Source organism: Echinops telfairi, unplaced genomic scaffold (assembly GCF_000313985.2).
Source record: "Echinops telfairi isolate 266 unplaced genomic scaffold, ASM31398v2 ScPeMD7_3533;HRSCAF=4204_0, whole genome shotgun sequence".
NCBI classification, from domain to species: Eukaryota; Metazoa; Chordata; class Mammalia; order Afrosoricida; family Tenrecidae; genus Echinops; species Echinops telfairi.
This window is the reverse complement of record NW_022107431.1, coordinates 86,741,265-86,758,484: the sequence shown is the minus strand read 5'-3', so window position 1 is coordinate 86,758,484 and position 17,220 is coordinate 86,741,265. Positions and strand designations below refer to the sequence as shown.

The following is a 17,220-nucleotide window of genomic DNA, read 5'->3' as shown; positions in this document are numbered from 1 at the left end:
AGCCCTCTCTCTCTCACTCTCACGGCATCATGTGAACTCCTACTCTCAGGTTACAGCCCTCTCTCTCTCTCTCACTCTCGCGGCATCATGTGAACTCCTACTCTCAGGAGAGGGTGGGATAACCGCCTCTGTGGATTTCCGGGACCTCAACTCTTTACAGGAGTAGAAAGCCCCATCCGTCTCCCGTGGAGTGACTGGTGGTTTAGAATGGCTGACCATGAGGTTAGCAGCCCAATGTATAACCACTATGACATCAGGGCTGTCCTGCAAAAGTGCACAGCAGTGTAATCACACGTGATAGTTAAAACGCCAATGCCACCACTACCATCGAGGTGGGTCTGACTCATGGCAACCCTACCTAGAGTTTCCAAGGATGCAAATCTTTATGGGAGCAGAAAGCCTCATTGTTCTCCTGCAGAGCAGCTGATGGATTTGAACAACTGACCTTGAGATTATCAGACCATTTACCCAACAGCGCAAGACTCCTTCATAAAAACAATGAGAATTATGTTTCACCTATCAAACCAGCAAATGTACAAATACAAGAGTACTACTCAGGTCCTCCTTTCTCCTTCCTAACAGAATCCCACTTTTTCTCATCAGCTATTCTACCGTATCCATACAGTCAGGTGACGTAGGAAAAGTTCATTTCATCCTCAGTTCCGGGTTTTGATTCCAAATAAACCAAAGATCCCAATGACACACAGTAAGATGACCAGTTATTGGTTCAAGAACCCAAACTTACGCTAAGGGCGAAATCTAGAGATAGGGTTAGATTTCTGCAGGAACATTTTTTTCTTTCCTTTTCTTTTTTCCCACAGGCCTGGGGGGCGGGGGGAGTAGGGAAGGGCTGCCCTGGAGGAAGTGCATGACCTAAAACAGACCACTCAGACAGAAAAGGGACTTTGTTCCGTCTTGGGAAGTATTTTCCTCTCCTCCTTCCCAGACGGAAGCAGAGAAGTGGCTGCCCCCGCTTGTGCTCCCAGGAACCCTGAGCCCTGCTGTGAGCTCCCTACAGGAAAATGGAGCTGGGACAGGGATGGTAGCCACCTGGAGGCTGCCCGGCTTCAGGAATTCCTGTCATGATGGCAAATAAAATGCATCCCTTGTTGTTTCTGCAAATTTGAGTTGGTTTATTTGTCACTTGCATCAAAAAGTATCCTACTTGATGCGACACAGGTTTTGTCCAAATGTGTATGGGTAAACGTTTATATGAATATTACTCAAAAGAGTAAGAGAGAAAATAATATGTTGTGTGTTAGGTACTAGCTAGTCCATTTTCCACTCATAGTGAAACTGTTAGATCTCTCTGGAACTAGATAGACCTCGGTCCTTGGCTCCGTGGGAGAAAGAATTCACGGCGAAGCCTGGTTTGTGATCCAAGTGAGTTTTATGAGAGTTAGAAGTTTTAGGTTTACACAGGCACCCATAGGACTCCTCTCGAACATGCAGCCTGCCTGGGAGCTGCTTGGTGTCACGCAAAAGTGTCCCAAAGTTCCTCCAAAGTTCTGCCAAAATTCTCTGCGCCAAAGTTCTCTCTCTGGACTCCAGGCTTCTGCCTTTTCAAGGATTCCACGGGGAGGCGTGGTGGACGACTCCTCATCGGCCCCATTGGCTGAATTGAATTCACCTGGCCTAGGTGGGCCAATTCAGATTCACTCCCACCCATGCCTACTGGCGGGAAACCTGAGCCTCTGGGCATGTGCAGTGGGCCGCTCCTTTGTTCCCATAGCTTGGCCCTCTGGGCACACATTAACGGACACTCCCCAGCCCTAAACTAGTCTACCTAACAAAACCAGGTGGCAGAATCCAACTGCCCAGAGGGCTTTTAAGGCTGTCACCTTCTTTACAAATCAGGATAGCACAGGAGGTAGACTGATGGAGCATAGAACCTGGGCTTTCGGCGTGGAAGGTAAAAATTCCACCACCGAACTACCACATCTTTCTGTTTTGACCTGCACAGCAAAGGAAATGGTACTGTGTGCCTGTGGATTTGTGGCATCTTTTCACCATCAGCACCACCCTTTTCACAGGCATGGGACAGGCCAAGGGATTCCGTTTGATTTTGTAGGCCAGTTGTACAGCTCCCATTTTGAATCCTGTTTGACACCTGTTTATAACGTGATGAAAGTTACAGACCTGTCCTGAGAATCAAACTCATTTGTCTACACAACTTCAGAGGCCTCCTGGCTCCTTGTCTATTAACAAAACCAACAACAGCAGCAATTTCCAGCCAATCAGAGGACTCACAGTGACCCTACAGAACAGAGGAGAATTACCCTTTTGTGTTTCTGAGACTTGAAATATCATTACAGAAGTAGTCAGACTCATCTTTCTCTCGAGGAGCCACTAGTGGATTCAAACCTCTGCTTTTGTGGTTAAGAGCTCAACGTGTAACCCACCACACCACCAGAGCTCCTGCTAAATATCCACGGGCCATAGGTTTAGGCCTCTGCTACAGAATGCTGAGCCACTGAACACTTTGAGAAAGGGAACGGCCTCTCACTTCAGCAGTATTGTGGAAAGTGGATTTGGAGGTGGATCGAGTGAGCCCGAGACTCAAGGAAGGAAACCACGTAGGAGGTCAACTGCAAAGGTTCTGTTCCAGATTCCGTGCTTCTGCTCTACCTCCGAGTTCATTGCACAGCACCTGGGGTTTTAAAGCTTGCAAGTAGCCATCCAAGGTCCCGGATAGGGAGAGCTAATGGAACGTGTGGCTAACTGCCGACATGAACAACTATCTCCATTTCCATCAGACCAGAAGAGCTGATTGGTACCCAGCTACCGTTACTAAGCATTTCGATCAAAGGTTCTATAAAAGAATCCTGATCAAGAGGGAGAAGTACAGAACCAAACAAACAGCACAACCTCAAACTCCGAGGACCACCTCAAATCTGCCCGCTGTTTGCAGAGGAGCATTATCATCACCCCAAGGGTGACAGGCCCCGTCTCCCAATACTAGACCCCTTAGGAGAGTTTCCAGAACTCCGGAAACTAAGAAGACTACAAAGACTGCCTCGCCAAGCCCTCAGTCTCTACGAAGGGTCTCATTCTCTCGAGCTGTCTCAGGATCTCCTGAGCCAGCAGCTAAAAGTCCCCAAGCACTCCCATGCCCCATCCAGTCTCAGTCACCCTTGACAAACTGGTCACCGAGGTACCGCTCAAAAAGGCTAGGAGCCCATCACTGGCAAGGAACTCAGATCAAGAAGGGGGGTGGGGGGTGAAGGATAAGAAGCAAGATGCACAAAACCCCATGAAAGAAAAGACTGTGCCTGCAGCTGTCATTCCTGAGCCATGGCCACCCATCCAGCCACACAGGGAGAGCCGGGGGCACAGGCCCAGCTCAAGGGGACTGAAAGGCAAGGTGAGGACCACCTGGCTGCCTTAGACAAGCACCTGCCTGGAAGGCCCCCCACCCCACCCCGGAAGGAAGGCGCAAGTGTCCCCACAGTGTTGGACAGGAGTATTCGTTACGGCGTGAATTTTATTTGGTTGGTACGCCAATTCAATTTCAACCTTGCTAAAATGGGTTTGAGCTTTAGACTGTAGCATTTGTTGTAATAATTGCTAGGTTGAGGTTCACTATGTTAAAAAAAAAAAGAGGGTGGGGAGATAGATTTACATTGCAAAAGGTGGCTAAGGTGTTTGAGTGACATTCTGTCATGCATAGCTGACATCAATTCATTTAAAGTGAAAAAAAATCCCCTGCCCCCCCCAAAGCAATCCCTCTGTGTGTGTGTGTGTGTGTGTGTGTCTGGGGGGGTGGGGGTGGGGAGTGTTAAATATGGTTGGTAGACTTCTGGTTCTTTTCATCAGTGTCCCTGGCTATTCCCAGAGGCTTTTTCTATTCCTTTTTTTTCTCTTCCTTTTTTTTCTTTTAAAGCTTTTCTCGGCTAAGTGTTAGCACCCCTCTAGGTTATCCTTCTGACTTTATGGTTTGGAAGCTTGCCCAGAAAGAAGACCACCGGGGAACAGCCCTGAAAGCATGGGTAACCATTTCATGCCACAATCTTTCCTGTTGCCCGCGGAGTCTCTGCTGAAGCGAGTCAGGACCTCAGCTGTGGGATGAGAAAACAAAGCCCTGTTATGTGTCGGGCATTGATGTGTAATACGCTGATTGTCTTCTGATGTTTTGGTTTTTATTCCCTCCTACTCCTCTTTTGTAAAGGCATTAATTAATCCCTGGAAGAATCCTTTGAGTTAAATAAACATTTGGTTTTTGAAATGTAAAAAAAAAGTGGGGGAAGTTCAGGAAAAAGTCCAGTTTTTCACGTGTGATGGATTGAATTTCTGTTTCTGTCACAGCAGCGGTCAATACCTAAGGCGAGGTGCGATCCGTCTTTCTGGAGCCCTGAAGAATGGATCAGCCTCCCAACGGTTGCCCTGAGGTAATCTTTAAATCTTAAACTTTCTGACAGAAAATTCCCAAAGTCTTCTTAAACATGAACATTAGTTCAGCTTCACCAGTAAATAGTGTTAGCCTTGAGCACTGTGCTATTTTTAGATTTATCTCTAAGAGATCAAAATGACCAAAGCAACTGAAAAGATGTGATCAGAACTTAGGAGACAATGAGTGTATGTTCATGGAGGAGGAATCAGTCCGAAAGACAGGCGAATGGTCGAACAATTAAAAGCATGTAAACAGGATCCCTGAATTGTGCCTGTAGGAGCTATTGACTCAGCATATGTTCTGCTGTGTGTACCCTCAACATAACAGCAAAACAAAATGTTTTTTTAAGTCTACAGGTCAAATAAAATGAACCCTGAGCTGAAGGTGCCCTGGTGGCACTGTGTGATAAGCATTACACTGCTACTGCAAAGTCACCAGTTCAAACCCACCAGTCACTCTGCGGGAGAAAGAGGAGGCTCTCTGATCTAGTAAAGCTGTACTGCCTTGAAAATCCTATCTAGGGTCTCTATGGGTGGGAATTGGGAAGGTGTCACTGGATTGGGTTTGGTTTGAAAGCAACGCAGCTACAGTGCAAAAGAAGAGGTTACAGAGAGTCCCGTTACCCTGGTGGCACTGTAGTTAAGCACTCAGCCACTAACTGAAAGGTCAGCCTTTAGGGCCCACCCACCACCCTGCCAGAGAAAAATGTGACAGTTTGCTACCAGATTTGCAGGCTGAGAAACTCCATGGGGCAGTTCTGCTCAGTCCTATAGGGTCACTACCAGTGAGAATGGGCTCTCTGGGACGTAATTGCTGTATATGGACAGTGTCCTTCAGAAGTGGGATTCAGCCAGTTTGCACAGTTTAGTAGAATCCATACCTAAGTTTTGGTTGAGTTTGGGGAACTGGTTGTTAAAGTTGCACTTGCAATTAGGGTTCTCTCGAAGGTGGGTGGCTGGGCAGCCGCCCTGTGTGGAAATCACACATTTACATTCCTTACTTTTTGTTATTGTTCATCTGGGCAACAACTTATGCTAATGTTCATTCTGCCCATGGGTATAAAAAATTAGATGAAACTATACTTATAATATTTATTTATTCATTCCATAAAACTTGTTATGCTTTTGATGAAATACATTTATTCCCATGTGTTTGTTGCTTCAGTAAACAAACATATAACATAAAAAGTGCCAACCAGAGAGTGATATGCTGTCATTCATTTCAGCTTTGTGGTACATCCAAAATTCCCACGAGATATTATGAGTGAAATATGCAATTCCTGAAAGTGTACAAAGAGCTAAAAGTGTTGTTAGAACAATTGCTGTAAATTCAGCAGAAGTGGAAAGGGGTTTGCAAAGATGAACATAGTACTTTCATAAAAGAGAAATTGCCTGTGTCTGATATATCAAACACAATGACTGCTGTCTAATTGACCTACCTACTGTAAAGGAATGGGATCCTACTCCCACAGTAAAAAAAAGGTTAAGGGTAAATCATGATACTCGGATACTCGGATAAAAGGGAATAATTTTGCTAGTGAGGATGCCATTCAAGACGCAATATGGAACTATCTTAAAAAACCATTTCTTGGTTTCCTAAGGTATTATTTAACATTTTTCTTTACTATTTTAAAGCTCTTACTATCTAGTTTTGTGTATCGCTTTTATTCTGAATTAAGTATTAACTACATGAAACAATAAATATCGCTTCTGATATACTTAAAGCGGTCATTAGAGCAGTGACTGGTTGTTACATTATTGGAATCCCACCCCTGGAGTCCTGCTGCCGCTTCTCTGACCGTGGATGGAGAGCTAGGCTCCCAGTAGAACAAGTTCTAACTCACTGCCATCAAGGGACCTCAACTCATAGTGACCCGATAGGTCTAGGCAGAACTGGCCCCGTGGGCTTCCAAGACCGTCATAACGCTTTACTGCCAAGAAGTGATATCAAACTGCTGACCTTTTGATTAGCAGCCCCAAGCATGACTCACTATGCCACCAGGGCACCCAGAATAAGCTGCACAGTATTGAGATCTTTACCATGCTATGTCCTCCCAAAGGTCAGACCCGTTGCCATGGAACTGATTCTAATTCACAGCAACTATGTACAGACGGAGCAGAAGGGCCTCACAGGGTTCCCAAGGCTCACATCCTGACAGGAATAGACTGTCATATTTTCTCCTCCCATGAAGTAGCTAGTGGGTTTGAACCATTGACCTTTCACTTAGCAACTGAGTGTTTTAACCACTGTGCCACCAAAGCTCCTTCCCACAAGCACAGCAACCCAGAATCTCCAGTGTGGCAAATGTTGATGATGTATATAGTATGATGCACTGAAAATAACACAGAATAAATTTATAAAATATTCTGGTCCTCGAAGTAGCCCCTGTAGTAAATCTCCTGTGTCAACTTTATTGGTGGGCTTTTTTTTTTAACTAGATTAGAAACAGTTTCTCAGAAGCATCCTTTATATTACAACGGAAATCTATTCTTTTGATATGTGAGCGGAAGTAACCACCTAAGAACAATCACTTTTAAAAGAACATAGAGTACTTCTGAAAAGATTCATTACTGCTGTGGAGTTCCTGCTTGCTTGCTTTCAAATTTTTCTTATCTTAGTGACGCACCAGCAAAATCTTCTAGCATTGGAAGGCTCTGTACTCTCGGAGATTGCCAAAGTTAGTCACAGACTTACTTTGCTAAGAGTGATTTGAAAGAACCTGCTGTGTACGTCTGAATTGGCAACATGTAGACCCTGAATCTTCTCGAATCGTGTTTGCTATGAATGGTACCTTATGGCTGGGAGTGGAATCGGGAGTAAAAGGGGACTGAGGGGTGTGTGGCCTTTACATGTTACTTTGTTCTATGTGCCTCTGTAATGTGTGTTTGGGTTTTAACAATAAGCTTGAATGCCTTTTACAATCACGATTTCACATGCATGAATAAATTCTAATTATTGGCCTCCATGTTTTGCATTGAGAAAGGGACTGACCCTGTGGTGAATGACACACCTTGAGGATAAAGATGTCATTTCCTTTGTTGGGGGGAGCTGGGGCAGCTCACTAGGTTAGACCAGGCTTTTCAACTTCCACCTTATTGGGATTTTAGGATGCATGGTTTTTTGTTGTGGAGGGTGGTCCTGGGCAATCTAGGATCTTTCGGAGTATCCTTGGCTTCTTCCTACTAGCTGCTTGCAGCACCCCACTGCACCCATGTGCCATCCACGCGACCACCCAGAATCTCCCTAGATGAATAGCTGGCCTCTGGGAGCCAAAGTCACTCCCAGCTATGAGCCACTGGATTAGACGTTTCAATGGCGCAGACGGAACATGATTCCTTGTCCTTGGGGGAGGGAGAGGAGAGTAATGCACTCTAAGTCTGAATGCAGGTGCTATAGGAAGTGTGTTCTGTTCTGTTACGTTTTTCCTTAGAAATATAAGTGCATTTTTAGAGCCACACTAGAGAAGAAGAAAAGCTGTAGATAAGAATCGTTGTCAGGAGAGAAAAAGATGTAAACAGAGTTGTCTGTCCCAGGATTAAAATCGATGACAGTTTGGGGATGTGTGCCCTGAGGCGTTGTGGGCTCCATATCTGAATGGCTTTGGTCTGCGCTAAGCTGCTACTGAGCCTACATGGGAACAACCTGCCCCAGGTTCATCAGGAATGGAAGCCAAGAACTGTGCGCTTGGGTCGGCAGACTCAACTTACCTCATGCCATGCAGTCGGTTCCACCTCATGGGGACTTTGTGCATTACCAAGTGGAACTGCCTCCTAGGGTTTTCTTGGCTGTAATCTTGCATTTTCTTCTATAGTACCACTGAGTGGATTTGAACTAGCAACTTCTTCTGTTAGCAGATGAGTGCAACCCAGGGACCTGACTTAACTTTACAAGCAAGCTAACAAGGACTGACGCCTTTAGTTTAGGTTGAGTAAACATTTCCAAGCCCCCTAATCAAACACACTACCATTAAGACAATTCCAGCTCACAGCAACTCTAATTAGTATTTCCGTGGCAAGAAATCCTTCTAGGAGCAGACAACCTCATCATTCTCCTGAGGACCTGGTGGTGGTTTGAATCACTGACCTTGAGGTTAGTAGTCCAACACTTACCCAACAATGCCACAGACAGAGATCCTACTCATATAGACAAGGAGAATTCCATTCTCTCAACAGCCAGCCTGGTAGGCATAAGATGGCACTATTAAATTAGGATAATTCATATGACCGTTTATATACAATGGGACTCTTTCAATGGTGTATTGGAGCTAGCTCATGACATCTTGCAAGGGTTGATTGTTCATGAAGGAAACCAGGCTTGCTGGTAGGACAGAGGCTGGTGTAACCCCTGAGACTATGATCCTTGGACACCCTTTGTAAACTCACCCCATAAGTCAATTTTCAGCCACATTGAACTCACCCCCGTGACTCAATTCTCGGCCAACAAGAAACAGGTCTATAGGGGAATAATAACACTATTTGGTGTTATGCACCTTTAAATAATTAACCATTTGGGGTCAGGGAATAGCATTCACCCAAGGACAAACTTCAAAGGGGTTAGGCAAGGGGAAGCACAGAGAGAGGAGACAAAGAGAGGAGGTAGGATGGTGAGGTTACATTGAAGGGAATGTACTGAATGAGACTAAACAGAATGCGTATGAATTGTTGGATGTAAAACTGATGATCTGTTCTGTAATCCTTTGCCCAATTCACAATACAATTTAAAGGGAAAAAAGTTGATTGCTAACCTTTCCTCCCAACTCTGTGTTGATGTTGGCAACTTTGAATAAGCCAGAATGGGAACATTTACTCCACACTAGGAACTAAAGGCTTTCCCTGCCTTCCTCCAAAACCATTTACCAACAAACCACTAGACTGTTTACAAAGGTGTAGCAGATGTGTAGGAATCCTGCAAGAACCCAGGATGAATAGTATCAGATTTGTAAAGGAAAGGGGGAGAGAGAGAGATTACCAAAATCCAGAAGATGGGAACCTTTAGGAGTGTCAAGAAGTCTGAGGAGTGCTAGAGGGAGGGATCTGAAAGGTAAATATCTTCACTTCACTCTTGCTACTCTCCATTCTCCTGCCAGAGCTGCCATTGGTCAGGCCAAACCACAAATCAGAAGGTACAAAAGCCCTATTGTTATCTGGTCAGCCAAACCACCACAAGTCAGAAGGTACAGATAACAAGTACTGACTTATTTGCTAACATTCAAATAAGTCAGTCTCTCTAGATTGCCACCAGAAAGCAATGACTGAAGAGTCGATCTGTCACAGAATTTCATTGGTTCTGACTGGATAACACAACGTTACCTGAGCCAGCCACTCTGGCTAGTAGGATGCAGAGCTGATGGGGTAAGCTGGGTCGCATGTCCTCCATGGAGTTGAACATGGAGTTAAGTCTACCGAAACCACTAGGATTGAGTGCAGCAAACTCACAGTGTCTTTTATTAAGAAGGAGAAACTGGCAAATCAACTGGTGTCTACCACATATAGCATTTTAGGTCATGTGAAGCGTTTGAGCAATAGGAACCCATTGAATGGTTTAACTCATGGGCTGGGTGGTAGAGTGAGTGAAAGATTGGCATGTTGAAAAAAACAATCATTCAGACTGCAATGTCAGAGTGAAGAGGAAAAATTCAACTCTAGATTCTTAAAATGATATTGTGTTAGCCTAGGTAGACTAGAGAAACAAATCCATAGACACTCGTGTATAAGAAAGAGTTTTATATACAAGAGCAATTGAATATTGAAAAAAACATCCCAGCCCAGTCCAGATCAAGTCCCTAAGTCTGATATTAGTCTATATGCCCAATACCAATCTATAAAGTCCTCTTCAGACCCATGAAACACATGCAATGACGCCTAATGCAGGAAGATCTCAGGTCAGTGGGTGGAAAGTCTTATGGATCCAGTGGTGTTATAAGCATCTCACCACTGACAGGGGTCTCCCCATGGCTCTAGAGCTCTAGTGTGGCTGCATGTGTCTTGTCAGCTGCAATGTCTCACAGGGAGTCAGTCTGTGTCCGGCCTCCAGCGAGCTATTTATCTCCTTAGCGCCTCCAAATGAGGTCATCAAGCTGTGACCTGATTGACAGGCTAAACTCCACCCTTTCACCCTTAAATCGCAAATTGATACAAATTATGTAACTACCACAGATATCAATAGCAGTCCTGCTTCCTTGATACAGGCCTGTACTTGACATGTAGATGATCCTCACCATGTATAATGTCACTTTAATTTTCTGCACCAAAGTGGATTGACATTCTTTTATAGATTGAGGGGTGGTGGTGGAAACTAACATAATTAGTTCTTGATGCAATTAATATTTTTATGGCATGAAGTAGTTAAGCTTCCAATGCAGTTCCCTAAAGCAAAAGAGCACACTGCAAACTTTAGAAAGTCCCCAAGCCCTTTTACTTTACATGGAAACTCCCAAGATGGGACCGTTCAGGGGTCGGCTTTGATCCCTTGCCTTGTGCTTCCTCCTTCCCCTGGTTCCAGATTCACTTCTATGTAGAAACTTCATAATTTCCACTTACTTAGAGTTGACTGTATGGAAAAGGAGATTCGATTCCAATGGTAAAGGAAAGATCAAGTATTCAAGCACTGGTATTGGGACAATCATCTAAAACCAAATGAATTAGATCCCAACCTCACACCAAGAGCTACATTGATGTCTCAGTGGGTAGAACAAACCTTAAATAAGACAAAAAGGCAAATAAGACACAAAAGGCAAAAAACAAAATACTGAACAGATGAAGAAATATTTGTAAATGTAGACAGATATCGATGTAGATGTCTATGTATGTCATTATCACACAACAATACATATGAAGAATTTCAGTTGTGTGCTAGCAAATCAATCCTGGCACATAGTGGCCCATGTGACAGAGTAGAACTGCCCCATAAGGTTCTCTTGGCTATATGGTCTCTTTGTGGAAGCGGCCTAGGAGGACTTCTCTCACAGAGCCACTGAGTGGGCTTGAATCTCCAACCTTAGAAGGCGCAGCTGAGTACTTAACTGTTGCACCACCAAGGCTCCTGGTGTGGAGAGCTACTCAAAAAACATCACTGCCTTCGTCAGTGTAGACCCATAGTGACACTGTAGGACTGGGGGGCTGCTCCCGGGAGTTTCTCTTTACAGGGAGTAGGAAGACCAGCCTTTCTCCAGAGAATCAAGGAGTGGCTGTTGGTTTTGAACTGCTGACCTTGCAGTTAGCAACTGACTAGGCCACCAGAACTCCTTAAAGAACTACTCAACAAACAAACAAACTCGCTGCCATCGCCTCAATGCTAATGCATAGTGACTCCCTGTGGGTTTCCAAGACTGTAACTGCTTACAGGAGTAGAAAGCCCAGTCTTTCTCCCTCAGAGCTGCTGGTGGTTTCGAACACAGCAGCCCAGAGCGTAACCAGCAGGGCTCCTGTAAAGAACTACTAGAGAACAGGAAATAAAAAGGGAAACACTCCAATAGTAGAAGGAGATGTAGGCAAAAGTGACCCTGTGAGAAGGTGCTTACTCGTTGCATTCGTACATATAAAATAAGAATCAAGTTTCCATCAATTTGCTTGGCAACATTTAAATCTTTGTGATATAAAGTGTTCATGAACAGCTTACCAGAACTACAAAGGTACAGACTCTTAAGCAGCAACTTGGCAGTACTTTTAAAATGAAAATGTACCTTATACCTTATAACCCAATTATCCTACTTTCCAGTAATTGCTCCGGAGAAATGTTCAGACCATTGCAAAAAGAGATATATACAAAGATGCCCAACCCTGAGTTGGTTGCAAAATGAAAAAACCAAAAATAAGTAACTCTCTGTCAATAAGAGAACTAATAAGTAAAACTAGGTCTAATCATGCAACAAAGAGCCCTGCTAGAGTCGTTGGTTATGGTTGGGCTGCTAAGTTCAAGGTCAGTAGTTCAAAACCACCAGCAGCTCCACAGGAGAAAGATGAGGTTTCCTACTTTCACAAGGATTTGTAGTTTCTTAAACCCACAAGGGCAGTTCTACTCTGCCCTATCGGATATTGCTTTGAGTTGGAATTCACTTAATGTCCGTGAGTTTGGTTTGTTTTTTTGGTAGCCAGGCAACAAAATCCTATCCGGCAATGATAAAGACTGAAGCATGAGAAAGACCATCGTGAAAAGTTCTCAACGGTGAAAGAGCAGGCTACAGAAGAAAATCCACTGCGATATGAACACCCCACTTGCAGAAGGGTGTGGAGGACAGCGGAGCCCCAAACCCTTCTGCAGAGTCTCTAGTCAGAAGAAGCCACTGGCAGATCCCCTCTAGCCACAGGCACGAGTCTCTGACAGCCGTACTGTCAGCTAGAGATCATTGTGATCATGATTATACTGGATTGAAAGTGAAACTTGGTCAGTTGACCTTCCTCTTGACCCAACCTAAATTTTTTCTAGATGCAAGAATTTCTGGTTGGTTCCATGACAAAAATTTCTTCCCTGGCATTTAAAATGATGATGTTGGTCTTTTCTTTATTACTCATTATTTGTGGTTTTTATCTTTGTATTATTATTTTATCCTTACCATTTACTTTGTTTCTGCTTTTATTTGTCCTGTTATTATTTCTGTTGGGTTTTCCAGTTTGTGAAGCACAGAAGGAGTAAATACATAGAGATCATAACTGAGGCAAAGGTTTTGGGGGGATGTAGAGGTGGGAGTGGGTGGTAAGGAGGGTGAGGGTGTTGTGGCAGCAAACAATGTATTTTGGAGTAGGAGAGAGCATTAGAACTGATTGTGATTACACAACTCATTTTAAAATCGATTTAACCATACAAAAGAAAAGGGAAATGTTCTAAAGTTGATTTCAGGTAATAATTGTATAATTCTTCTTGTTATGATTAAACTATTGAATTGTGTGATGTGTGGATTATGTGCCAATAAAACTGGAAAAAAATCAAAATAATACCCTGTGGTATAATAAGGAGTCCCTGGCTAGTGCTCACTACTAGCAGTTTGAACCCACCCAGAGGTGCCTCAGAAGGTAAGCCTGGGGGGTTGCTTTTGAAAGGTGAGGACACAGGGGATTACCGAGAGGCAGAAGTGTCTCAAGGGCAAGTAACAACAGCAACACAATGCAATAATAAAAGGCAAAAGCACAAACAAAAACCCACATAAGAATTCTATGATAGCTAACACATCATATCTTGAGAGGCGAAGATGAATGAATTTGTTTATGAAAGGGGAATTTTACTTCATCCCAAATGGTTTTGGGGTGAATGAATAACGAACGCTTTCTAATGCATTCAAATAAATGAATGCTTTCTAATATAGTTAAAATATGATTAAAGCAGTATTTTCTTTAAATGCTGTATTTTGTTTTAAAAACCCTTTTTGGAGATGTAATCTGCACACCCATGTAAAGTAGACAAGTAAGTCATTTGTAGTGTCTGGTGCACAAGATCACCATTCCTGTAGGCCATTTCCCAGCTTCCACAGAAAGCGCCCTCCCTGCAGTCAAGACCATTCACGCACATCGCCACCTTATAGGAAAGAGTAGACTGCCCCGTGGGGTTTCAAGGATGTAAATGTTTTGTTTTGTTTTTTTTAAATATAGCAGATTTAGTGACATAATTTGCATATTCTACCGTTCAATTGTTTAAACATGAAAAAGAGTGGTGCAATCATCACTGCGACCAATTTAAGAAAGTCTTCTTCTCCTTTGGACCTCGTATTGTTTGTTCCCCATTTTGCCACTTACCTCCCCTGCCATAACCTCAAGAAACTATTGCTCTAGGTACTGTCCCTATAAATTTACGTATCCTGGATTTCAGCTAGAGGAAAATAATAATAATCAATAACAAAACAAAGCATAGGAAAACCTCAGTTGAAAATAGGTAAATCTTCATGAGAGCAGCAAGCCCCATCTTTCTCCCTCAGAGCGGCTGCTGACCCGGGGTTAGCCTTGAACTGCACAATCCACTATGGCACTAAGGTGCCCCCAAAAGAAAGTCTTCCTGATTTCCCACTCACCCTTTCTCGACCTCTAGGCAACCACTGGTGAACTTTCTGGTTTTATAGATTCCCCATTTCTGGATATTTCCTAGACGTAGAATCGTGCAATATGTGGTCTATTGTGACTGGCTTCTTTACAAAGTTAATCCATCCTGCAACATGTATTAACCACATTCCTTTTTACTGCTGAATAATATCCCATTGTACTATATACCTATTTTGCAGACCCGCTTATCATTTGATAGACATTTGGGTTATTTCTACTCTTTGGCTATTATGGATAACACTGCAGTGAACAGTTGTGCATACGTTTTTGTGCAGACAGCTGCTTTGGGTTCTCGTTGGGCAATTTACACAGGAGTGGAATTACTGGGTCATATGCTAACTCCATGCCTAACATTTCGAAGAGCTGCCAGACTGTTTTCCAAAGCAGCTGCCCCATTTGACATTCCTACACGGTTTGTCTTCTGAAATTGCCCAGAGTGGTATGCGAATGAGCGCAGCGGCTGCTTGGCTGCTTTAAAGTACTGCAGAAAGTATTTCTATAAATAAGCAAACAAACGAAAATTTGTATTTCATTAATTTATTAGATAATATGTTAGCAATTTAGAGTAAAAGGCAAAACCCTGGGTGACTACCATTTTAAGGAGTGTCCCTGGATTGAGGAGGGGAGAAGAGGCCTATGGCTTTGTCATTGACCGCAGCAGTCAGACAGGGCAAAGGGCCTGACCTCAGGACCAATCAAACCCATTTCAAACAGGCAGCTCTCTCTGGGGCAAGACTTGTGGTCAAGGATCCTGTTCCTTTGCTCTGTTTGGGACTCCCCAGGCATTGAATCGGGAAGGCCTGAAGCATCAATAAAAGGGATTATCAGATTTAGGATCACATTTCCAGGGAAGGGGCCTGGTTAGAATTAGAACCAGGTGCAAGGGTCAAAGAAGTCCGTTTTGACAGCCTGCTGGCAGGAAATCAAGGGGAGGTTGGCTCCACTCCCTGGGGCCTGCAGCTGCTGAGCACCATGGCAGGAGCCTGGCTGCTCTCAAATATAAGGCCTTAGGGAACTTAAAATCATTTCCCGGTGGCCTAGTGGCCAGGGTCACGGAATAGATGCAGCCACCCACTTTCTGGATCTAAAGCTAAGCAGCATGGCAGTATCCCAATAGTCACCGTCAGTGTTGGGGGGCTGGCCCAGCAGTGGGAAATGCTGAAGAACTTTCACACACTCTCGTGCAGGGGTCCTAGAGTAGAGGTTCCGCCGTGGGCTGCGACCTGCATGGTCGGCAGTTTGACGCCACCAGCAGCTCTGAGGGAGGAAGACTGCACTTTGTACTCCCGTTGACAGTTTTGATCTCAGAGACCCAAAGGGGACACTGTGAATCAGCGTTGACTCAATGGCAGTGAGTTCAATTTGGTTTGGTTTGGTTTTGAGTGCAGGGGTGGGCACCGCCATGCCGCAGGTAACATCACATGCTAACATCACATGCTTTACTAAGAAGGCAATTCCAGCTATCTTATCACTGCTGTCCAGTCAATTCCGACTCATGCTGACCCAGAGGAGCAGGGTAAAACTGCCCCTGCATGTTTCCAGGCCTGTAACGCCTTATGGGAGGCGGTGGTTCCTAACTGCAGACTTTCCTGTTAGCAGTCCAATGGGTAATCACTACACCGCATTAGGTTGAGTTAATTAAGTGTTTGACCAGGATGGCCCGCGATGCTGTTATGAATATCCAAGTGGCCCTGGGCAGAAAAGATTCCCCACCCCTGCCCTAGTGCCTGGATTCCCCGCCTGCGCAGAGGCTACCCCAAGGATTACTAGCATCTCAAAATATCCCAGAGCATTTCTAACTTCCCATATGTAACTTGGCAGGAATTTTTACAAATCTTTTCAAGGCATAAAGTTAAGACGAAATTTATGAAGTTCACTCCCCTGCATGAGAGTCGCTCAAAATAATATTCTTTAACCAGTTGTTCAACATTTCAAATGCAGCATACATCCAACAATATCAATAAACATTATTCACTGAAGATTTATTTTCTTGTTTACTCCCACTAATCAACTTAAAGTCAATGTCCTAAAAATAGTCAGTACAATATTTCCCACTTTCCTGCGGTTCCTCTTCTCTCTACAGTTCCCTTTTGTGGGTTTTTCTGTTTTAAACATGGTAACTTCTTATAAAATGCACTAAGAAATGAAAATGTATAGTAGAAAATTAAAATCTCTTGCTTCTGATAAACAACTCTACACCCATTTATTTGTTATTTGCTAGCTGCTAAAGCTACTTGTACATGGGGGCTTAACAAGCTCATGGGGAAATTCTATTTTTTTTCAAAATATTTATTTTTCAAAATAAATTAAAGAATCCCACCTTTCTACAATTTTTTGGAAGTCTCCTCGTATGTGCAATTCAAAATCAATCATTCAAAGGATATGTATCTAATGAAAAACAAACAAAGGATATGTATCTACTTGGTGAGAAGAGTTTTGTTACTCTTCTCTTTAAGTACTTCTTACCCACTCACTGCCTTGAAGGATCCCTGGTGCCCTAAGGGGTTACACTCTGGGCTGCTAACTACAAGATCAACAGTTTGAAACCATCTGAAGCCACTCCTTGGATGAAAGATGAGGCTTTCTGCTCAGGTAAAGATGAGCAGCCTCGGGAACCCAAAGGTAGACCCTGTGAAACAGAACCCACTGGGTGGCAGTGAGTGTGGTGGTGTTTTCCATCAAGTCAATTAATGCTCAGAGAATTGCTCCACAGGAGGCCTGGTATGCATGATCAAGGGGAATGTAACAAAGAGGAAGTGCTGAAACCCTGGTGGGGACTGAGTATGATATTGGGACAGGAGGAAA

General features: G+C 43.9%; 1 protein-coding gene across 1 annotated transcript in view; it reads left to right on the top strand.

Moving 5' to 3' along the window:
- The window catches only part of PNRC1 (proline rich nuclear receptor coactivator 1), a 66,553-nt gene that overhangs the window by 11,521 nt on the left and 37,812 nt on the right, over nt 1-17,220 (top strand). The window contains exon 2 of the mRNA XM_045294476.1: nt 4,306-4,388. Coding sequence (XP_045150411.1) covers nt 4,359-4,388 — 30 coding nt within the window. The 5' untranslated portion in view covers nt 4,306-4,358. The remainder of the gene's footprint in view (nt 1-4,305; nt 4,389-17,220) is intronic.